A 22,886-nucleotide genomic window follows, 5' to 3' on the forward strand; every position below is an offset into this window, starting at 1 on the left:
CATGGAAGGTAATTCACTTCAGTAAGTCACACTCTCACTGCAGTGATATTAAATGTGCAGTGTAGAATCTAGAGAAGGAGCACTAACCAGCATCACAACAGGTCAGCTAGTCACTTCACTCCTAAAACTACTCTCTTTTCATCTCTGATGATACATATTCTGTTTTTCACTTTGTGACTGAATTTATCTTACTTCAGAATATTGCTGTACTAGACTGTCCTCTAATGGAAACATATAATGTCCAACCTAGGATCCCATTGTATTAAGAGGTGGACAGAGCGAGGCCAGTTCCTACCCCAAAACCTCATATTTGAGTCATGGATAGTAGCTGCACTCGCAGTATCAAAAAGGGGAGAAGTCCACAGAGAAAACTCACTACCACCAGCACACACTTCCCTGAGCCATCCCATACAGACTCGAGAGTCTGGTCTTCTCAGTGTTTAGAAGGATCACTAGTAGACCTGAGCAGGCACAGAGGGCTCCAACTGATAGGAAGGTAGGATCAGATAAGTGCAGAAGTACTCTGCTCCAGCTCTTAATCTTGCCACCCAACAGCCTACTGCTATGCAGAGTGCTGAGCTGCTCATCAAGCAGCGACTTGAAAGTGAACTACTGCAGTTTAGAGACAGCCTGGTAAAAGTTTCAGTTTATTTTGTGTCAAACTCCAGAACACAGAACACAACAAGCTCCCAACAAGTCCTATATCAGACTACAATATCACAGGAACTCTCACAATAGGTCTTTTTTGTATGCTAGAGACACAATCATAAGACTCAGGAGCCCTTGCAGCCATTCAGCTAATAAAGACTCAGATGACATACTAAGGCTTGGAGTGAGCTAAACTGAGTAGTTTCAGGCAGTGTAATGCACAGCAAGTCTGCTCCAGGCTGAAGATCACTCCCTTCTTGCACATTCACTGGGAAGTGCAGATTCAGCCAATGCTGCTGCATTTCTTATCACCCAGAGGAGGTTGTCCTTCTCCCTTGCTTCTGTATCCTCACAGCTAAGCAGAAGCTTTTGCATTCCCTTTGTCTCCTGCTTCTGTTATTCCTTACACTGACAAAGCTGCAGCCACAATCTGAGCTCATGTGGTGCTGCTGTAGTGAAACATTCAGGTCCCAAGAAGCAGCACTTTTGCTTTACCCTAGGAACACAGCTTGGGTAATGTCCTGGTGTGAGCCTGACCCAAACGGAGTCTGGTCAGTGCTGTGACTTCTCAGCTGAGTATCTGCTCAGGGCTCAGGGCTGAAATTCTGCAGCTCAGGGTATCTTTTCACAGACAGTGGTGGCTTCTAGCAGGGAGAGTGTTCATGGGGAGAACTAGTACCAAGGGCTGGGATGCAGAACAAGGGCACTGCTCCATCTTTTGCACCACCTTGGCATCCAGAAAGTAATAGGCTGCAGCTGTGGGGAGCAGGGAACAGGGCAGGTGACCCAGTGGACAAATGAAGGCCAACAGATGTCATCTGCCTGGACTTCTGTAAAGCCAACAGACCCCTGGAATATCCTTCTCCTTAAGCTGCAGAGAGATGGATTTGATGGGTGCCCTGTCTAGCGAGCAAGGAATTGGCTGTGTGATCGTATACAAAGAGTAGCAGCCAACAGCTCCATGTCCAGATGGAGATGGCTGGTGAGTGGTGTCCCTCAAGGGCCTGTACTGGCACCAGAGCTGTTCAAGATCTTCATCAGTGATACAGACAGCAGGACTGAGGCACCCTCAGCAAGTTTGCAGACGATACCAAGCTGAGTGATGTGCTTGCTAAGACTGAAGGATGGGACAGGTGCCATTCAGAGGGACCTGGACAGGCTGCAGAGGTGAGCTGAGGAGAATCTCATGAGCTTCCATAAGGCAAAGGGCAAGGTCCTGCACCTAGGTCAGGGCAACCCTCCATATCAATAGAGGCTGGGGGATGATGACATTGAGATCAGCCCTGCAGAAAGGGAATTGAGGGTACTGGTGAAATAGAAGCTGGCCAGGAGCCAACAATGCACAGTTGCAGCCAAGAAGGCAAATGGAATCCTGGGCTGCATCATAAAAAGTGTGGCCAGCAGGCTGAGAGGAGTGATCCTGCCACTCTACTCCAACCTGCTGAGACTAGAATTGAAGAAGGATAGACATCCATCCTACTGTGCTAGATCCTTACACGTCACTAGCTTCCTGCACTCAAACAGATCCACACCCCAGCCCATGGCCTCCAAAGCTGTCCCACATCCCCTTCCAAGTACCTATGCCCCATGTAAGGCTGGCATAGACTCAGAGGCAGTTGATTGCCATGGGAAAAGGCTGTGCCCACTGTCCCTGCCCGTATCCAGGGGAGGTGCAGATCATAGGTACTGTTGCCATGGTGCTCGTAGCAACCAGTGGGGCTGAGGACAACACTGGGCTCAGACCCTTGGTCAGTGGGACGTGGTGAGGTGAGGGCAAGGGAGGGGGACATGCTGGCACTGGGCTGTCAAGGGATGAGTGGGCATCACAGCTCAGGGCACTGGGCATCTGCTGCAGGCCCACCTGTGTTCTGCTTCTCCCTCAGAGTCAGTGGAGAAGTGCAGGACAGAGAATCTTCAGCACAACCTGCAGCACCCATTAGTGGTGTGCAGCACGGGAGAGAGATAGAACAATCCTGAAGCCATGGAGCAGGGTGAGAGCAAAGCTTCCCTCTTGAAGCCTGGCAGAGGGGTTTTTGGGGTGGTAAGAGTGGGGCTGAGAGTGGTGGTAGGGGCAGATAGCATATCTCCAGTCACACCAGGCAGGGCCCCTCCTTTCCTCAGCAAGTGGGGCCCAGGTGGCACAGTGGGTACCTGCTGGGGCACCTGTGCCTGCTGGGGCACCTGTGCCTGCCAAGGCCCTTCCCCTCACAGGCCCCCAGCCCTGCCCACCACACAGCCAGAAAAGGACCCAGCAAGCCTTCTGGGGGCAACCCCTCAGGCAGGCTTCCCCCAGCCCCACAGAGGTGTTCATTCCTGCTGCCATTCGCTCTCTCCCCTCCAGCATGTCAGCTGTGCCGCCAGGCAAATGCGGGCCAGGACATCTATGGGCCTTGGCAGCAGCACCGAGATGTCTGCTTCCACGCTTGCTGCGTGGTGAGTTCCTCAGGGGCTCCCTCCTGCTCTCCCTCAGGCTGTCCCTGCCACACTCTCCTCATCAGCTCCTTCTCTGCCTGCTCTGCAGCGCTTTGCCAGTGGCCTGACTCCAGCGGTATTCAGAGGGGACACCCCAGGCTTTCGCCTCTCTGCTATCAGACGTGCCATCCAGCTGTCAGCAGAGAAGGTGAGGACCTGACAAGAACAGAGAGATTTGTGCCAGGAGAGGTTTTCAGGAGCTTAGCTGACACCTTGAGAAAGAAATCCCAGCCCTTCCAACCAGCTCTGGGAGAAAGGTCGTGATCCCAGCGGCTCCACACAGGCTCCTCCACACGAGACTCATCGGCCAGGCAGATCTGTGGGGTGTCAGCCAGCAGTGGGCACATCGTGCACCCTGCCCGGGGCCATGGGGCTAGCTGTGGAGGTGCTGAAGCTGCCGCTGATGGAGGCTGCTGTGCTGTTTCCAGCTCTGCTTTGTCTGTGGTGGGAGCGGGGCCTCCATCACCTGCGAGGAGATGGGCTGTGAACGCTGCTTCCATCTGCCCTGTGCCACCAGGGGCAGATGTGTCACGCAGTACTTTGAGCAGTACAGGTAAGGGCAGGCGACCCTCATGGGGGGAGGCTCCTCTCCTTCAGTCCCCTTCCTGCCAGCCTCAAGCACACCAGAAATGAAGCTGCTGGGACGCTTCCCAGCGGCCAGGTACAGGCAGAGCCAGCGCTGAGCGAGCCCAAGGGCTCCTTCACGCCTCTTCTCCCATCCACCTGAGCACCAGCGATAGACCCGACCCTTCCCACCGTGCCCATCTCTGTCCTCCTCACACAGGGCCTTCTGCTCCAGGCACCGCCCACAGCAGGCAGTGCAGAGGGACCCGGAGCCTGACACCGACTGCCTGCTCTGTCTGGAGAATGTGGGGGCCAGAAAGTCCTTCACAACCATGGTGTGCCCCGTGTGCCAGCACGCCTGGTTCCACAGGGACTGCATCCAGGTAGCAGCTGTTCCCTCAGCCCAGCCCAGGGGCATGGCCGCTACTCAGCAGCACTACAGTCTCACTCCTCCTGCTTCTCCTGCAGGGCCATGCTCTCCAGGCTGGCACCTCTGCATTTCAGTGCCTGCTCTGCAGGGACAAAGACCGGTTCCAGCAGGAAATGCTGAGGATGGGGATCCGAATCCCCAGGAGGTTGGTTTCTTTTCTTCCCAGCACACAAGACAGGAAGGTGCAAATGCTGTGCCAGGCCAGGGGCTGTCCCTGAAGTCCTGGCCCTCCACTCCCCCCTGAGGCTGGACTTCAGCCACACAGGGGAGTGGGAAATAGGGCAGGGGGGAATGCATGGATAGCCTGCATGTGCCTCAGCCTAGGGCACCTAGGACTCACAAACGTTCTGTCGTGGGGTGGAAGGGTAAGGTCAAGAAGCCTCCTCCCTTCCCCCTTGTAAGGCAAAGGGAAAGAAACTTGAAGGGAAAGGGAAAAAAAAACCTCACAAGCTGAATTAGCAAGGCAGTGGAGCTATATTTACAAAGCAATGTAGGGTATGCAGGGGAATATTTACAAATTTACAATATCTACAATATATACAAAGATATACAACAGAGTAACGCAGAAATGAGAGTGACCCCCCTCAAGGCAGAGGGGGTTCCCCACCTCTGCTCTCCCCTCTCTCCCCCCCCTTTCCCCAGAATGGGATAGAAAGAGAAAGAAAAGAGAGGAAAAAAAAATGTTAGAAGCAGTTCGTGTTAATTGGAAGGGAGTTAATACCGGCCTGTATCTGGACTTCAAGGCCGAGGCCTTGGCAGAAAGCCCAGCACAAGACAGAGCTGCTGCACCGTGGAGAGGCAGAAGCAAGACTGATAGAAAAGTCCTGGAAATGCTCAGTTCACTCCCAGTTCAGAAGGTGCTTCCTCCCACTCTTCCAATGAAATTAGTTTAGATTATTCCTTCCGTTTACCAACTTCCGTCCACCATATTCCCTTTCTTAAGGGGGCAACGTCAACCGGTCACAGTCCACCCCTTCTAAACAATTTCATTGGCTGTTCATACTGTCCATCCAATCCAAAACGATATTTACAGTTCGTGAGTAAAGTTCATAGTCCATTCCGGCTATGCTCAGATGTAGATGATTCAAAAGTCCAAGAAAATCAGAAAATGAGAAAAATGGAAAACAGTTCATTTCTTCACCGACGAAGCGAAGAAAAGGGAAACAGGGAATCTCAGGGTCTCTTAGTTGACTCAGGGCTCTCAGGGATCTCAGGGTTCGTGCACCGTAGATTCCTCGTTGATTCTTCCTTTGGACGCGATGTAGCTGTACAACAGTTTGAAATTAACCTCTTTCAGCTAAAGTTAAATTTCTTTGTGGAACACACTGAATTTCACCATTCTCTTGCATTACCCAATAAGTGTGACCTGGACCTTCAGCTGAAACCACCCCTCGGACAGGCTTAGCCTCTCCTGAGGGTGAAAATACCCAAACAGTTTTACCTAACAGATTCTTTTCTCTAACAACAGGAACTCTATCACCTTCTACTTTCCGTAGCAAATCTGAATGTGCAGGTCCAGCTCGGTTCACTGAACCTCTACTATTTACCAGCCAGGTTGCTTGTGTTAAATGCTTTTCCCAGTTTTTCAAAGATCCACCTCCCATGGCTTTGAGAGTGGTCTTCAACAAACCGTTGTAGCGTTCAATCTTCCCTGAAGCTGGTGCATAGTAGGGAATATGGAATATCCGCTCAATACCGTGCTCTTTTGCCCAGCTCTTTACAAGGTTGTTCTTGAAATGAGTTCCGTTGTCTGACTCAATCCTCTCTGGAGTTCCGTGTCTCCACAGGATTTGTCTCTCCAGACCAAGAATGGTGTTGCGTGCAGTTGCATGCAGAACTGGATAAGTTTCCAACCATCCAGTGTTTGCCTCTACCATAGTAAGCACGTATTGCTTACCAGAACGAGAATGTGGTAGAGTGATGTAGTCAATCTGCCAAGCTTCACCATACTTGTACTTGGACCACCTGTCACCATACCACAAGGGCTTAAGTCGTTTTGCCTGCTTAATAGCAGCACAAATGTCACAGTCATGGATGACTTGTGTGATAGCATCCATGGACATGTCTATGGATCTGTCACGAGCCCATTGGTATGTTGCATCTCTGCCTTGATGTCCTGACGAATCATGAGCCCACCGAGCTAAGAATATCTCACCTCGGTGTTTCCAGTCGAGATCAAGATTAGAGTCCATGTCTACTTGAGAAACTCTTGCAGCTAGATCTGCCTGATGGTTGTGTTGCTGTTCCTCAGTAGCTTTGCTCTTAGGAATGTGAGCATCGATGTGTCTCACCTTCACTGGAATTCTCTCGATTCGATCAGCAATGTCCTGCCACAGGTTGGCTGCCCAAATGGGTTTTCCTTTCCTCTGCCAACCACTCTTCTTCCAGTTCTTCAGCCAACCCCATAGAGCATTGGCTACCATCCATGAGTCGGTGTAGAGATAAAGCTTTGGCCATCTCTCACGTTCAGCCACGTCGAGAGCTAACTGGACAGCTTTTACCTCTGCAAACTGACTGGATTCTCCTTCTCCATCTTTCGCCTCTGCAACTCGGCGTGTTGGACTTCACACTGCAGACTTCCACCTTCACTTGTTCCCAACAAGACAACAGGAACCGTCTGTGAACAAAGCATATTTCTTTTCATCATCAGAAAGGTCATTGTAAGGAGGAGCTTCCTCAGCACGAGTTACTTTCTCCTCTGGAGGTTTAGCACAGTTGATGCCTTCAGGCCAACTTGAGATCACCTCCACTAGACCAGGTCTTTCAAGATTTCCCATTCGAGCTCTCTGTGTTATCAGAGACATCCACTTAGACCATGTTGAGTCTGTGGCATGATGTGGTGTGGATCCTTTGCCTTTGAACATCCAATTCAAAACTGGTAATCTGGGAGCTAAGAGAAGTTGTGATTCAGTTCCAATCACTTCAGAAGATGCTTTTACTCCTTCATAGGCAGCTAAAATTTCTTTCTCTGTTGGAGTATAATTAGCCTCTGAACCTCTGTAACCTCGACTCCAGAAACCAAGAGGTCGTCCACGTGTCTCACCTGGAGCTTTTTGCCACAAGCACCAGGTTGGACCATTGTCACTTGCAGCCGTGTACAAAATGTTCTTAATGTCTGGACCATCTCGGACAGGTTCCAGACCCATTGCTTGAATCACCTCTTGTTTTATCTGGTCAAAGGCTGCTTGTTGTTCAGGTCCCCAGTGGAAATGGTTTCTCTTTCGAGTCACATCATACAGAGGTTTCACAATCTGACTATATCCAGGAATGTGCAGTCTCCAGAATCCCACTATCCCTAAGAAACGTAGGGTCTCTTGCTTGTTTGTGGGACTTGCCATGGTAGAGACTCTATTTACCACATCCACTGGAATGTGTCGGCGTCCATCCTGCCACCGCACTCCCAGAAATTGAATCTCTGTGGTAGGTCCTTTCACCTTGTCTCGCTTGATGGCAAAACCTGCATTCAGAAGAATGTCAATGATTTTGTTACCTTTCTCGAAGACTTCCTCAGCAGTTTTACCCCAGACGATGATATCATCGATGAACTGGATGTGTTCTGGAGCACCGCCTTTCTCCAGAGCATCGTGGATCACTGCATGACAGATGCTTGAGCTGTGGATCCAGCCCATTGGCAATCTGTTGGAAGTGTACTGGATTCCTCTCCAGGTGAAAGCAAACTGAGGCCTGCATTCCTCTGCTATGGGAATAGAGAAAAATGCATTAGCAATGTCTATGGTAGCATACCATTTGGCCTCTTTGGATTCCAGCTCATACTGTAGCTCCATCATGTCTGGCACTGCTGCACTCATAGGTGGTGTTACTTCATTCAGGGCTCGGTAGTCTACCGTCAGACGCCAGTCTCCATTCTGCTTCCGCACAGGCCACACTGGACTGTTGAAAGGTGAATGAGTTTTGCTGACGACTTTCTGACTTTCCAACTGACGAATCAGATTCTGAATGGGCAACAAAGAGTCACGGTTGGTTCTGTATTGTCTGTGATGCACAGTCTGAGAAGCAACCGGCAATTTAATGTCCTGTATCTTATGTTGTCCCACAACTGCAGATTCATCAGAAAGTTCAGGTCTAGCAGACAGCTTCAATTTTTGTCCATCAATTTCTATAGAAGCTACTCCAAAAGCCCATTTGTAACCTCTAGGGTCTTTGAAACGCCCTTCTCTTAGAAAATCAATTCCCAAAATACAAGGTGCGTCAGGTCCGGTCACAACTGTATGCTTCCTCCATTGTTTACCAGTTAGACTTATATTAACCTCGACCTTACTTAACTCTTGAGATCCACCAGTGACTCCCAGAATAGTTATAGACTCCGATCCCTGATAATTTGATGGTATTATGGTGCACTGAGCTCCTGTGTCAACCAAGGCCCTGTACTTCCGAAATTGTGAAGTGCCAGGCCACTGGATGTACACATCCCAATAGATTCTGTTATCTCTGTTATCCCTCTCCTCCCCCTGGCGGGAGGCAGGGCACCCCTAGTTATGGGGAACATGCGCACACGTGCATTGCACATAGTTTGCAGGGTTATAACTTTGCATGTTATAACTGGAGCCACTGTTGGAGCCATAAGAGTCATTCTGGGGAACTGTGGAAGTAACAGCTACCCTTCTGGTATTGCTACCTCGGGTTCTGCCACTTTGCAATTCCCTCAGTCTCCTGAAAAGATTAGAAGTTGGTTGGCCATCCCAGCGGTTCATGTTCTCACCAAACTGATCACGCAGAGTTATCCAAATAGTTCTATGTGATTGCCGTGGTGGTCTGTTTTGGAATGACCTGTTTTGGAATGACCTGTTTTGGAATGACCTCCTTGGAGAACGTGTATTCCTCACAGATGAGACTTGTACCCACCTGGAGGAAGAATTGAAATTATCCCTCTGTGCCAATTGGTATATGGAATCTTTCAGATTCTTCATGCAATTCTCGATTTTTCCAGACAGAGTTTCAATGGCTGAAACCAAAGAACCATGTGTCATGCTATCCTCCAATTGTCTCATTTGATCACTGAATTGGCCAACCGTAGGAGAAGCTCCACCATAACTTCTTGACACAATTCTGCTTGCCAGAATGTTTGCATAATTAGAAGGAGCAAGTTTGATGATCTTTTTAGCAAGACCAATACCCACAGGAATGTCATCAGGATTCAGAGTTTCATGTTCACCATAGAGTAGCTCTCTAACAGCAAATTCTCTCAAGCGCTTAATTCCCTCATCTATGGTAGTCCAGGGTTTAGGATTCCATGGAAGATCATCTCGGGAAGGATATCTCAGGGCAACCGCTATTAAAAGGTGTATCCACAGATTAACCTTACCGAGAGCTTCGCCTAGATGTCTATCTATTCCATTATCCCTCGAGAGAGTTCCTAACTGAGCTGCTGACTTGTCTCCAACTGTTAGAGCTGAAGCACCTGTATCATAACACCTACTAAGCCAAGCTAGAACTGGCTCCTTATCTGCCCTGGTGAAATCTTTACGGACATTCGCAATTCCTCCCGTGGAGAAGAACAGTCTGAAATATCATCTTGTTCCTCATCTCCCTGAATTCTTTGTCTGTAAAATCCTGCTGTCATTCTCCTAAAGATCTCTTTAAGCTGAGAACCACCTTTGCCAGCTGCTTTCCTAACTTCATCTCTATCCTGCTTTGATCTCACTAGGTTAGCTAGATCTTTAAAACAAACCTTCTCTTCCTCCTCAGCAGGATCTTTTAGAGTAGAGGGCCCCTCACCAGGATCAGTCTCCACCTCTTCTTCTCCATCTTTGCCCTTTCCACCTCTAGTCTTTAAAGGAGCCACCTTAACTGGAGCTGTGTTTGAATTTACAGCCACCTTAATGGAAGCTGACAGGTCCTGAGATAAATCAGCTGCTGGGGCAGTGACTTCCGGTCCCACCGAGGGATTGGGCGGAAGTGACGTTGCTCCATTACTGGCCGACGGAGAAGAAGAAGGAGGAGAAGGAGTAGGAGAAGGAGTAGGCGCCATGTTGATACCAGCCGACGCCCTTGGCAACTTGCTAGAATCAGCAGAAAAGTCATTTAGAGCTGCCTTACCAATTAACTTTTTAGCCTTCTTTTTAACTGACACGGGTTCTCCACAGTCCTCGTCACTAGATGACTCTGGGACTGATCGAGAGCCACGGCGTTTTCTTTTTGATCTAGTTTTAATAACAAAACAAGCTCTGGACACCTTTCTCTCTCGCCGTAAAGAAATCAGGAGATACACGATAATTATCACCAGCAGCAGATTTATACACATCAAATAAATCACCATTGGATCCCAGGCATCACCTAAAGTTACTGTCTCCTCAGGCGGAATCTTAAAACCCTTTATCTCAATTGGGAGAGTGGTGGAGGTAACATTCCTGTATCTCACTGGCCATAATAAATTAATACATTTTCCATACCATAGTTTAACTCTATACATAACCCACATATAAATTGTCCGCACCAAATATTTACCCAGGTAATCCAAAATCAAACCCAAACAATACCTGTAAACCAGAGCCCCAAAAATTGAAAAGAATAATCGCTCCACAAACCACAATACCTTCATGTTTGCTAATTCAGCTAGAAAACACTAAATCAATCAAATAATAAATTAAACTAATTATCTGCCGCACGTTGGGTACGCCAATAAAAAAAATGTGGTGGGGTGGAAGGGTAAGGTCAAGAAGCCTCCTCCCTTCCCCCTTGTAAGGCAAAGGGAAAGAAACTTGAAGGGAAAGGGAAAAAAAAAACTCACAAGCTGAATTAGCAAGGCAGTGGAGCTATATTTACAAAGCAATGTAGGGTATGCAGGGGAATATTTACAAATTTACAATATCTACAATATATACAAAGATATACAACAGAGTAACGCAGAAATGAGAGTGACCCCCCTCAAGGCAGAGGGGATTCCCCACCTCCGCTCTCCCCTCTCTCCCCCCTTTCCCCAGAATGGGATAGAAAGAGAAAGAAAAGAGAGGAAAAAAAAATGTTAGAAGCAGTTCGTGTTAATTGGAAGGGAGTTAATACTGGCCTGTATCTGGACTTCAAGGCCGAGGCCTTGGCAGAAAGCCCAGCACAAGACAGAGCTGCTGCACCGTGGAGAGGCGGAAGCAAGACTGATAGAAAAGTCCTGGAAATGCTCAGTTCACTCCCAGTTCAGAAGGTGCTTCCTCCCACTCTTCCAATGAAATTAGTTTAGATTATTCCTTCCGTTTACCAACTTCCGTCCACCATATTCCCTTTCTTAAGGGGACAACATCAACCGGTCACACGTTCCTTTCTCCATCAGGCCACCAGAATGGGAGACGGTGCAGGAATTTGCAGCCCTAATGGAGAGGCACAGCCAGTGTGATGCCCAGCCCTGCCTGTGCCCAGGGGGCAGGAGGCAGGCAGAGGAAGAGGGGTGAGTTCCCAAAGCTGCCCCCTGGGGCACGTGAGGGGAGCCCTGTCTCGCCAAAGGCTTGAAGAGCAAGGACTGAGGACCAGAGTTCATCTGGATAGTCGCCTGCTGCCCTCACTCTGTCCTCACAGCCATGAACCCATTTGCTTCCCCAGGCCCTGGCAGCTGCTGCTGTGCAGCTCCTGTGCTGCTGAGGGCACCCACCAGTACTGCTCCCAGCTGGATGACAGCACGGCCCAGTGGGAGTGCCATGGATGTGCTGGCCCCAGCAACGGTAAGAGGCAAAGGGTGCCCCAGGTGCCAGGCAAGGCCTGGCAGTGAGTGTCCAGGCTGGGCTCATTGAAGGCCCCCTGCTCAGGAGGGTTGGGGCCCTGCTCTGGACTGCGTTGCTACAGGCAATAAGCTTGTGCCCTTGACCTTCCTGCTTGCCCTTGCAGCCTCCAGTGCCACCTTGGAGGAGGCTGGTCCCAGCACCCCCAGGCAGCCCACTCCGGCATCCTCCCGTGCCTCTGAGGCTGGTGAGGGCTGCTCCAGCCCTTCTGGGCCCATGCGGCTGCGGGATCGCAGCCGCTTGCAGCGCCGTGCCCAGAATCCCTACAGTCGCCCAGGCAGACGCTGTGAGTAGCACCAAGTGTGCCAGCGCCCAGCGCTGGTAGCAGCACCGCCAGCCAGACAGTCCTGGGCATGGCCCACAGCTCACTGCTGCCTTCCCCTCCCCGATTCCCCCGACAGCCTGCGGTGCCAGCTCGGAGCTCGCTGCTCCCAGCACAGCCAGCGAGCTGCCCTCGGGGTCTTCCTCGCCCGCCCCAAGCCTGGAGAGCAGCAGCCGCCAAAGCCGCCCTGGGCCCCAGCGGCTGCGGGAAAGGTCCTGCCCGCGCCGCGGGGCACAAGCACCGTACAGGCGGCCCAGCCACCGCCGCAGGAGGAGGTGACTCCACCAGAGTGCTGGAGACCTGTGGCACCAGAGCAGAGGTAAGTGGCCCCTGCATATCCCCCTGCTCCCCGCCAGAGTGAGTGCCCCCCACGGCTGCCCCCGGAGCGCTTCCTCTCCTCACCTAACTGCTGAGCAGGGCTGTGACACTCTCCTGTCCCTGCCCTCTCTCCGGCCCGTTTGGAAGTGCATCTCTCCAGCACAGGCTGCAGACTTCCTGAGGGTCATCCTGGGCAGCTCGCTGCATGGCAGAGCCACCTAGGCAAGGCCCTGTGGTACTGGGTGTTCATCTTTAGCTGGCACTCTGCAGAGGGCTGCTAAATCCTCTTTCTCTTTTCCTTTTAACTCTCTGCAACCAGGTGAGGACACCTCTGGGCAGGAAGATCACAGGCTGCTGGAAGTGTGCTGCCAGAACATGTCCTCTCCTTCTAAGGAGCAGGTGACAAGGGGCAGGAAGACAGCCAGGGCAGCCAAGACCATGCAGGTAGCAAGCAGCCAGTGCCTGCCCAGCCCTGGCTCAGGATGCCAGCTGAGGCTGTCCTGGCAGCCCCCATGATGCAGATCCTCTGCTCTCCTTCCCTGCTTTTAGTTCCTGCATGGGAGGTTGTGGAGGATCAGGGCCATCTCCCTGAAAGCCTGCTGGAGGCAGAGACCAGCTCTGCCAGCGTGGACGACATGGTCAGCTAGAGGGCAAGAGGGCGACTGTGCTGGGGGCAGAGAGTCACGGCCTCAGCGGTGACAGGAGGTAGGGACAAGGCACAGTGGGGCTTGGGCTCCTGGCTGTCAGACTGTGCAGTGTGCCAGGGGCAGGGCCAGGGCCAGGGGCTGAGCTGGGCCATGGCAGCACCCGGCCACAGTAGCCTCAGCGCAGGCAGATCAGCGGGTCCTGCCAGAGGAAAAGCAAAGAGCCAGGCCTGAGCTGGGTGAGAGCAGCCTGGGAAGGTCAGGGTGGGGAAGCTGCCTGCACTCCAGGTCAGGGGCGGCTGAGAGGGAGGAGGGGGAGGCTGCAGTGCCAGTGCTGGGTGGGGCTGGGGGCTGCAGTGGACTGGCTCTGGAGGAGGAGGCAGAGGGATCTCGGGGAGAGAAAGATGCCAGTAGTGAGAGAGGTGCCCCTGCCCCAGGTGCTGAAGGGCTGCCTCACCTCAGCCAAGTCCTGGGAGCAGGAGAGTGCCCTGTGGCTTTGTGCCCACATGCTGGGCACTGGAAAGGAGCAGAGCTCATGGTGAGTAGAGACCCCTTGAACGCCCTGATGCACCCATCATGGACTGAAAGGAGTCCTGTCCAGCTGGGTACTATGTTTTGGGGCTTCTGAGATGATGGAGCAGCCCTCTCCAGCCCCCTCTGCCTGGTCGCTGCTCATAGAGCAGGATGGGAGGCAGAGGCCAGTGGGTGCTGGGGCTGCCTGCCTCCTTTTCTTGTTGCTCTTCCCTGCAGAGAGGAGGTCCTTGTCCAGCAGCTGGGCTCCCTGATGGGACGGCTGGGGGCTCTGTCCAGGGACTGCCTGGTCACCTCCCAGCAGACAGTGTGGCTCTGCCTTGGCTCCCTTCACCAAAGGCAAGGTGAGGAGAGCAGGTGCTTCCTGCCTTTTTCAGCCTGACCCTCCCTCCCTTCAGGCCTGACACCAGGAGGGTCCCAGCCAACCAGGCTCTGTCCCCATCCCTGGAGGTTTTCTTAACGGGTTGGCTGGATGTGGCTCTGGGCAACCAGATCTACTGTGAGGTGTCCCTGCCCATGGCAGAGGCATTGGAACTGTTAACCCTCTGCCTCTCCTGCTGTCTTGGGAAGAGTTCTTGTGAGAGGGGATCTGAATCCCCAGGAGGTTGGTTTCTTTTCTTCCCAGCACACAAGACAGGAAGGTGCAAATGCTGTGCCAGGCCAGGGGCTGTCCCTGCAGTCCTGGCCCTCCACTCCCCCCTGAGGCTGGACTTCAGCCACACAGGGGAGTGGGAAATAGGGCAGGGGGGAATGCATGGATAGCCTGCATGTGCCTCAGCCTAGGGCACCTAGGACTGATAAGAGCAAGTGCAGGGTCCTGCATGTGGGTCGAGGCAATCCCAGGCACAAATACAGGCTGGGCAGTGACTGGCTGGAAAGTAGCCCTGAAGAGAGAGACTTGGGGGTGCTGGTGGACAAGAAGCTCAACATGAGCTCTCAGTGTGCACTTGCAGCCCGCAAAGCCAATCAGATCCTGGGCTGCATCAGGAGAAGTGTGGCTAGCAGGTCGAGGGAGGTGATCCTCCCCCTCTACTCAGCCCTGGTGAGACCCCACCTGGACTACTGTGTCCAGTTCTGGAGCCCCTATTACAAGAGGGATGTGGAGGTGCTGGAACGTGTCCAGAGAAGGGCCACAAGGATGATCAGAGGGCTGGAGCACCTCTCCTATGAGGGCAGATTGAAGGAGTTGGGGCTGTTCAGTCTGCAGAAGAGAAGGCTCCCAGGTGACCTAATTGTGGCCTTCCAGTATCTGAAAGGGGCCTACAGGAAGGCTGGGGAAGGACTTCTCAGGATCTCAGGTAGTGATAGGACTAGGGGGAATGGAATGAAGCTGGAGGTGGGGAGATTCAGGCTAGATGTGAGGAGGAGGTTCTTCACCATGAGAGTGGTGAAACCCTGGAATGTGTTGTCCAGGGAGGTGGTCGAGGCCCCGTCCCTGGGGGTGTTTAAGAGCAGGCTGGATGAGGCTCTGTCCAGCCTGATCTAGTGTGGGGTGTCCCTGCCCATGGCAGGGGGGTTGGAACTAGCTGATCCTTGTGGTCCCTTCCAACCCTGAATGAAACTATGAAACTATGAAACTATGACTCACAAACGTTCCTTTCTCCATCAGGCCACCAGAATGGGAGATGGTGCAGGAATTTGCAGCCCTGATGGAGAGGCACAGCCAGTGTGATGCCCAGCACTGCCTGTGCCCAGGGGGCAGGAGGCAGGCAGAGGAAGAGGGGTGAGTTCCCAAAGCTGCCCCCTGGGGCACGTGAGGGGAGCCCTGTCTCGCCAAAGGCTTGAAGAGCAAGGACTGAGGACCAGAGTTCATCTGGATAGTCGCCTGCTGCCCTCACTCTGTCCTCACAGCCATGAACCCATTTGCTTCCCCAGGCCCTGGCAGCTGCTGCTGTGCAGCTCCTGTGCTGCTGAGGGCACCCACCAGTACTGCTCCCAGCTGGATGACAGCACGGCCCAGTGGGAGTGCCATGGATGTGCTGGCCCCAGCAACGGTAAGAGGCAAAGGGTGCCCCAGGTGCCAGGCAAGGCCTGGCAGTGAGTGTCCAGGCTGGGCTCATTGAAGGCCCCCTGCTCAGGAGGGTTGGGGCCCTGCTCTGGGCTGTGTTGCTGCAGGCACTGTGCTTGTGCCCTTGACCTTCCTGCTTGCCCTTGCAGCCTCCAGTGCTACCTTGGAGGAGGCTGGTCTCAGCACAGCCAGTAAGCTGCCTTCTTCCACTGCCCCAAGCCTGCAGAGCAGCACCTGGGCCCCAGGGGCTGCAGGAAAGGTCCTGCCCACGCTGTGGGGCACAAGCACCTTACAGGTGGCCCAGCTACCGCCGCAGGAGGAGGTGACATCACCACCAGAGTGGTGGAGACCTGTGGCACCAGAGGTAAGTGGCCCCTGCATATCCCCCTGCTCCCCGCCAGAGTGAGTGCCCCCCATGGCTGCCCAGCTCACAGTGCCGGAGCGCTTCCTCTCCTCACCCAACTGATCCTGATACTTGTTGTAGCCATGGCCACGAAGGAGGTGCCTCAGGCTGATGCGATCTGCCAGCTGTGCAAGTTGCTCAACTCCTCAGACCACGGGGCTCTGGTGGAGGGAGACCCACCATCTCATAGGCAAGTGGCTCCAAAACACTGGGATGGGGGCCCAGCTCCTGGACTCCTGCATATCCCACTGCTCCCCTCCAGAGTCTCTGTCTGTCTCCAGAGCAAGCAGTCCAGGATAGCTCTTGTTAGCAAGAGACAGGAGACTTTGAGAGAAGACTGCCCTCCAGGCACACTGCAGGAGACCCTGGTGGGGTGTGGGATGTGAGTGCTCTGGTCAGAACACACCTTTGGTGCCTAAGCAAACACCCTGGGGGAGACACTTCCACAGGGGTTTGGCTGTGTCAGATGCAAACAGCTATGTCTGCACATGAGGCAGGCTCAGGCAGGGTGGGAGGGGTGAGGTTTGGAGATGGATCTGGCCTTGGAGCCAAGGGAGCAGCCACTGCTCCTGAGCTGTGTGCCACTGCCTGGGCCCTGACAGAGGAGGAGGCAAGGGTGCACCAAGCGTTTCTTTCTCCTCTTCTTCCCTTCAGGTACTACAAGTCATGAGCACCTTTCACAGCTGCTTGCAGCAGAGCACCATCAGGCCCTTCCTGCTCCGTGCTGTGTTTCTCCTCGCTCTCTTTCAACGGGAGTCCTGCTCAGCAGTTTCCTCCAGAAAGGGCTGCCCGTGGACAGCTCCATGCACTGTCTGCTTCCCACCGGAATCACAGAGAGAGTCTGCAGCTTGCTTGCCCGGGGGGGTGCCATAGAGAAGCAGAGCTTTTCTTTCTGCCTGAAGGCTCCTGAGTGTGGCCAGACTGCCTGCTTGTGCCTGTGCCCTGAGCAGGCTGTTGAAAGTCCCTCTGCAGATGAGGAGAAGGTCTGAGGGCACTTCAGGACTACAAGGGACTGAAAGAGGGGTAATGGTTTTCAAACTGGAAGAGGCAAGTTGGAGATTAAGATGGAAGGAAGCAATTCTTCACTGTGAGAGCGCTGAGACGCTGGCACCAGGTACCCTGAGGTGTTTGGGAAGCCCCATGCCTGGAAGTGTTCAAGGCCTACTTGAGTGGGGCTTGGAGTACCTGGACAGGTGGAAGGTGTCCCTGCTCATGGGAAGGTGGGTGGAAGGAGCTGATCTTTAAGGTCCTCTTGAACCCAAAGCACTCTCTGGTTCTATGATATGGGCTCAGCAGTGCGCATCTCTTCCCTTGCAGTGATGGTGGAGCTGTGGTAGAGCCTGGGGAGAAGCATCCTTGGTGTTCCCAACCTGAGGTGTTTGGCAGAGAAACTCAGCTGAGTGGGAAACAGCCACCTGAGGCCTGGCTCTTCCACATGTGAACAGCACAAGTGTCAGCCTGCTCTGGAGACTCTGCTGTGGGTACCTTCAGTGGCAGATATATTTCTGCAGCTCTCCATTTGCTTCTTACACCTTCTGTGGTGCCAGGGGGTCAAGTGCCCTCTGTGGGAGACCATGGAGACTGCCAGGGTGCAGGACTGGGCTGACCTCAAGAGGTGTGGGAAGCTGGGGCAGTTCTGTGCTGCTGAGCCACAAGGCCATGGCTGAAGTGCCAGAAACTGCAGGTGGTGACTCTGCTCCAGGCAAGCCCCTGGGGAAACCAGGCTGGAAGGAAAAGGCTTTGTTTGAACAGGGGGTTCTTGGTCATATTTCCCTGCAGAGCAGGTATGTCATCTCCCAGGTGTTTGTCCTGAGGAGCATGGAGGAGCTCAGGCTTCTGCTTCCCCTCCTCCTTCCCAGCCTCCTGAAGTGGGTCTGTGAAATGCTGGGCATGGAGAAGGTGCTTCCCCTGTGAGCAATTGCAGACAACTCTTCCTTGAAGGCCAGCTCCTTGAGGAGAAGCCATGCAGGCAAGTGCCATGAAGCTGATCAGGGGCTGGAGCCACCTCTCCTAGGAGAACCACTCTCTTGAGCTGGGGTTGTTCATCCTGGAGAAGGCTCTTAGGAGACCTTAAAGCAGCTCTTCAATAATGAAATTGGGCTTACAAGGCAGAAGAGGGCAAGACAGGACAAGCAGTGATGGTTTTCAACTAAAGGAGGGAGATTTAGATGAGAGGTTCCCTGTGAGAGTGCTGCGCCACTGGACCAGGTGGCCCAAAGAAGTGGTGAGTGTCCCCTCCCTGGAAGTGTTTGAGGCCAGGTTGGACAGGGCTTGGAGGCATCAGTTCAGGGGTGTTTAGCTCCGCTAAAGAGAAGCCTTTCCCTGCCCTGCTGTGGCTGGAGATTTCTTTGGGTTGGGATCTTGGCTGGTTCTGTCTGACCGCGTTTGGACTTGTTTATCTGTGTGTCTTTTGCCAGGGTTGTCCTCTCAGCTCTAGACCTGGAGCTGGACAAGTGCATGGAGCAGAAATGGATGTGGCTGCTCATGAAGTGGGCAGCCTGGGCTGACCTGGAAAACTCCCTGGTTCGTCCTGAGGGGATGCATCTCCTGTGCAGGTAAGAGCCCCAAGGGACACTTCTAGCCAGCTCCTGTTGGGATTGTGCCCAGGGTAGTGGCTGACAGGACCTTTCTGGCTGCCTGGGAGGCCTTGTGAGCTGCAGAAGAGGGTCTGCATCAGCACAGGTGAAGTTTGGATAGCAGGCTTCCAGGGTAACTGTGTCTCCCCTTCTTGTATCTGCTGCACAGTGTCCTGCTCCAGGCTGGGCTCCTCTCCTGTCTCCTGATGCCAGCCAAAATCAGCCTTGCCAGGGCAGCTGAGAATCTGGAGGCCAAGAGCAGACCAAGCAGGCAGGCATGTGCTGAGCAGCTCTCCATGCCAGCCAACTACACCCATCACGGAGCCACTGCATCGTGCAGCTCATCCTGATTGTAACCTGCAGACATTAAGACATGATCCAAGGTCAGCAGCCTGGTGGGAAGGACCTTGTTACACAGTCTGGGACTCAAAACCAGGCTTTGGCACATCAGCTTCATTGACCTGGGTGCCAAAAGCTCTCGAGAGGCCGTTAGCAAAGCTCGAATGTGAGCACACCTCCTTCTGCCAGCAAATCCAATGAGCCATCAACCAAACCAGCTTTTTAGAAGACTTCAGTGGTAGACCATCTGGCTCTATTCCAGCTAGGTATGGAACTACAGAGGCCAGGCAAGGGCTGAGAAGCCCCACCAGCCAATTCCCTCCATTGCCCTCACTCAGCAGGACATTCTGTGGTGGAGAGTGTCCCTTTGGCTAGATCAGCTCAGCTCTCCTGGCTGTGCTCACTCCCACCTTCCAGTGCTCCTGCACACCAGCAAACTGTGGGCAGTTAAAAAGTCCTGGATTCCTTAGCAGCATCTAAACCCGTCAGCATCTTCTCAGCACTCATCTCAACCTGCACCCAAACACAGCACCATTCCAGCCCTGTGAGCTACAGAAGGGTCAGGAAAATGAGCTGTGTCACTGCCCGTGCCAGGGCAAGGGGCACAAGCAGCTGTAGACAGCATCCTGCTCACGAGGACTTTGTTCTGCAGTGCTGCTCTTTCTTACACTACTGGTAGATTTTGATAGCCCAGTTTAAAGCTGTTCCTTGGATTCAAAAGGGCTTCCTGATCCCTCGCCTTGGTCTGTACAGCCAAGAGCACTCCTAAAACAGTTGGCCCACACCAGTGAACCTGAGCAAGACACGAGCTAGGACTGTGGGGGGAACTGGTCTGTCTAAGCCAAGAGAAACAGACTGCCCTGGGCAGCAGTGAGAGGGAAGGACTTTTACTGCTCCCCTAGGCTAGATCCACTGTCCCTTAGAGTGATGTGCACATGGATGGAGCTGCCCATGGGCCAGGAAATGAGGGCAGAGAATGAAACTTCTTGCTTGACAATGTGAACCTGCTGAGCTCCTCACATGGAGAACAGTGAGAGTGTGGGGGGGAAAATGGTCAGAGGGGCAAAACTGGGAAGGCTTCAGCTCAGCTGGAGCTGACCAAGCGAGGGCTGGCAAGAGGAACCAGGAAGGGTCCTGCAGAAGTGTGTGCTCGTGCCACAAGGAATTCCTTGGCCTTCCTGGGTCCACTGGTGGCTGGGGAGAGAGCTTCATGATGGACACTATGGAATAAGGTGAAGAACCTGAGGACAGTGAAGTTTGTGGTATGGGGCCTGCCTGGTTCTGCCCAGCCACCCCCAGGCACCTGCCACCCTGTGTTTTGGGAAGCCCCCACCAGGGAAGGGAGCTATGCAGAGCAGAGGGCTGGCACCCAGATGGGGTGAGGTTTCAGTCTTTTTTTGCCTCAGTCTTCACTGGTAAGCACTTGAGCCACACCTCACAAGACACAGAGGGCAATGGCTGGGTCTGGGAGAGTGAAGGACCACCCACAGTAGGATCTGCTCAGGTCTGGGAACACCAAGAGAATCTGAAGGTGCACAGGCCTGTGGGACCTGATGAGATACAGCCACGGGTCCTGAAGGGACTGGTGGCTGAGGCTCTAGGCCACTAGCCATCATATTGGAAAGCCCTGGCAGTCTGGAGAAGTTCCCACAGACTGGAAAAGGAGAAACATAACCTGCATTGTTAAAAAGAGGAGCAAAGAAAGGCCAAGGAACTACAGCCCAGTCAGTCTCACCTCTGTGCCAGGCACTGTCATGGGGCAGATCCTTCTGGTAACTGCTGAGACCCACAGCAAATAACAAGGGGCTTGGTGACAGCCAGGATGGCTTCACAAAGGGCAAATTGTACCTGACGAATCTGGTAGCTTCCTACGACAGAGCTACAGCTCTGGTATAGATAGGGGAAGAGCAACTGACATCATCTACCTGGGCCTATGCAAAGCATCTGACACTGTCCCGCACGACAGCCTTGGAGAGACATGCCTTGGAGAGACATGGACTTGATGGATGGAGCACCCAGTGGATAAGATGGCTGCACTCAAAGAGTTGTGACCAATGGCTCAAGGTGCAGGTAGCAACCAGTAACAAGAGGAGTTCCTCAGGGATCTGTCCTGGGTCCAGAAGAGGGCCACAAGCATGATCCAAGGAATGGAGAATCTCTACTATGAGGAAAGGCTGAGGGAGCAGGGGTTGTTCAGGCTGGAGAAGAGAAGACTTTGGAAAGACCTAATAGCTGCCTTCCAGTGTTCCAGGGGATCCCACTGGGAAGCTGGAGAGGGACTTTTCATCAGGGTGTCTAGCAGCTGGACAAGGGGGAAACATACAAGGTAATTTCTCAGAGAAAGAAGTCTGTGGATGTGACAATTTTAGGCTGTGTCTTTAAAAGTTAGCTGTGGATTTCTGAGCAGAAGAGTGAAGAAGTATAAACAAATCCACAGCTGGGTGTGAAAAGGGAAACAAAAGATTATGCTAAATGAATTTCATTGGCCAGATGTGAGATGTACCCTTAGCAGTCTCATTTCCCACATTCCCACATGGACAGATGGGCAGAATCCAAGGGCATGAGATTTAACACATCCAACTGCCGGGTTCTGCACATTGACCACAGCAACCCCATGCAGTGCTACAGGCTGGGGTCAGAGTGGCTGGAGAGCAGCCAGGCAGAGAGGGACCTGGGGGTACTGGTTGGTGGTAGGCTGAACATGAGCCTGCAGTGTGCCCAGGTGGCCAAGAAGGCCAACGGCATCCTGGCCTGTATCAGGAACAGTGTGGCCAGCAGGAGCAGGGAGGTCATTGTGCCCCTGTACACTGCACTGGTTAGGCCACACCTTGAGTCCTGTGTCCAGTTCTGGGCCCCTCAGTTTAGGAAGGATGTTGACTTGCTGGATTGTGTCCAGAGAAGGGCAACAAAGTTGGTGAGGGGTTTGGAACACAAGCCCTGTGAGGAGAGGCTGAGGGAGCTGGGGTTGCTTAGCTTGGAGAAGAGGAGGCTCAAGGGAGACTTTATTGCTCTCTACAACTACCTGAAGGGAGGTTGTAACCAGGAGGGGGTTGGTCTCTTCTCCCAGGCAACCAGCACCAGAACAAGAGGACACAGTCTCAGGCTGCACCAGGGGAGGTTTAGGCTGGAGGTTAGGAAGAAGTTCTACACAGAGAGAGTGATTGCCCATTGGAATGGGCTGCCTGGGGAGGTGGTGGAGTCACCATCATTGGAGGTGTTTAGGAGGAGACTTGATAGAGTGCTTGGTTGCACAGTTTAGTTGATTAGGTGGTGTTGGATGATAGGTTGGATGTGATGATCTCTTCCAACCTGGTTTATTCTATTATTCTATTCTACTCTACTCTACTCTACTCTATTCTATTCTATTCTATTCTATTCTATTCTATTCTATTCTATTCTATTCTATTCTATTCTATTCTATTCTTCATTCCTTTCCTTTGTCTCTAGATGCCTGGCTGCTTTGCTGGAAAAGGCCCTTATCTGCTAACCTTGAGATAAGAACACTAACATGACTAATGATGCTTTTCTGAGCTAACAGCATTCCTAACTTCTCTTTTTCTTCTAATTAAACAGGAAAAGGGGAGGGGAGGTTAGGGAGGAAGGGGAGCAGTTGCCCCCACTCTTTTTGGGGATCCCATTAGGGGTTCAGGGGGTTTTCCATGCTGTGTTCTGACTGTAAATACCTGTATAATGTTGTAAATACTGTATATTTGTACATATTCATTGCATTCCATTGTGGAGTGGAATTTTGCTTGTAAACATAGCTTCTATTTGCTTTCCCAACTGAGTGAGACAAGTTTTTGTTAATGCTGGTGGGCCAAACTATCACAGTGGACTACTATGAGTCTCCTAAATGAAAGCATGATCCCTTCTGGAAGATTTGCATAGCCATTAAAATTTGGTCTAA

General features: G+C 52.7%; 1 protein-coding gene across 1 annotated transcript; it reads left to right on the forward strand.

Moving 5' to 3' along the window:
- The first annotated feature begins 1,623 nt into the window (after positions 1 to 1,623).
- LOC137440501 (PHD finger protein 7-like) lies at positions 1,624 to 12,439 on the forward strand. Its single transcript, XM_068136736.1, has 9 exons — positions 1,624 to 1,630; positions 2,990 to 3,081; positions 3,549 to 3,673; positions 3,905 to 4,067; positions 4,153 to 4,259; positions 11,397 to 11,510; positions 11,663 to 11,781; positions 11,945 to 12,124; positions 12,240 to 12,439. Exons 1-9 carry the CDS (start codon positions 1,624 to 1,626, stop codon positions 12,437 to 12,439), a joined length of 1,107 nt encoding a protein of 368 aa, XP_067992837.1.
- Positions 12,440 to 22,886: the final 10,447 nt, after the last annotated feature.

The sequence above is a fragment of the Melanerpes formicivorus genome, unplaced genomic scaffold (assembly GCF_026170545.1).
Source record: "Melanerpes formicivorus ecotype bairdi unplaced genomic scaffold, bMelFor1.0.p_v2 SCAF_4, whole genome shotgun sequence".
Classification (NCBI taxonomy): domain Eukaryota; kingdom Metazoa; phylum Chordata; class Aves; order Piciformes; family Picidae; genus Melanerpes; species Melanerpes formicivorus.

What these genes read in the sequence shown, in the direction of transcription:
- LOC137440501 (XM_068136736.1), top strand. An exon ending in CAGTACTTTGAGCAGTACAG is followed by an intron (nt 3,674 to 3,904) that starts GTAAGGGCAGGC and finishes CTCCTCACACAG; the next exon opens with GGCCTTCTGCTCCAGGCACC. An exon ending in ATGTGCTGGCCCCAGCAACG is followed by an intron (nt 11,782 to 11,944) that starts GTAAGAGGCAAA and finishes TTGCCCTTGCAG; the next exon opens with CCTCCAGTGCCACCTTGGAG.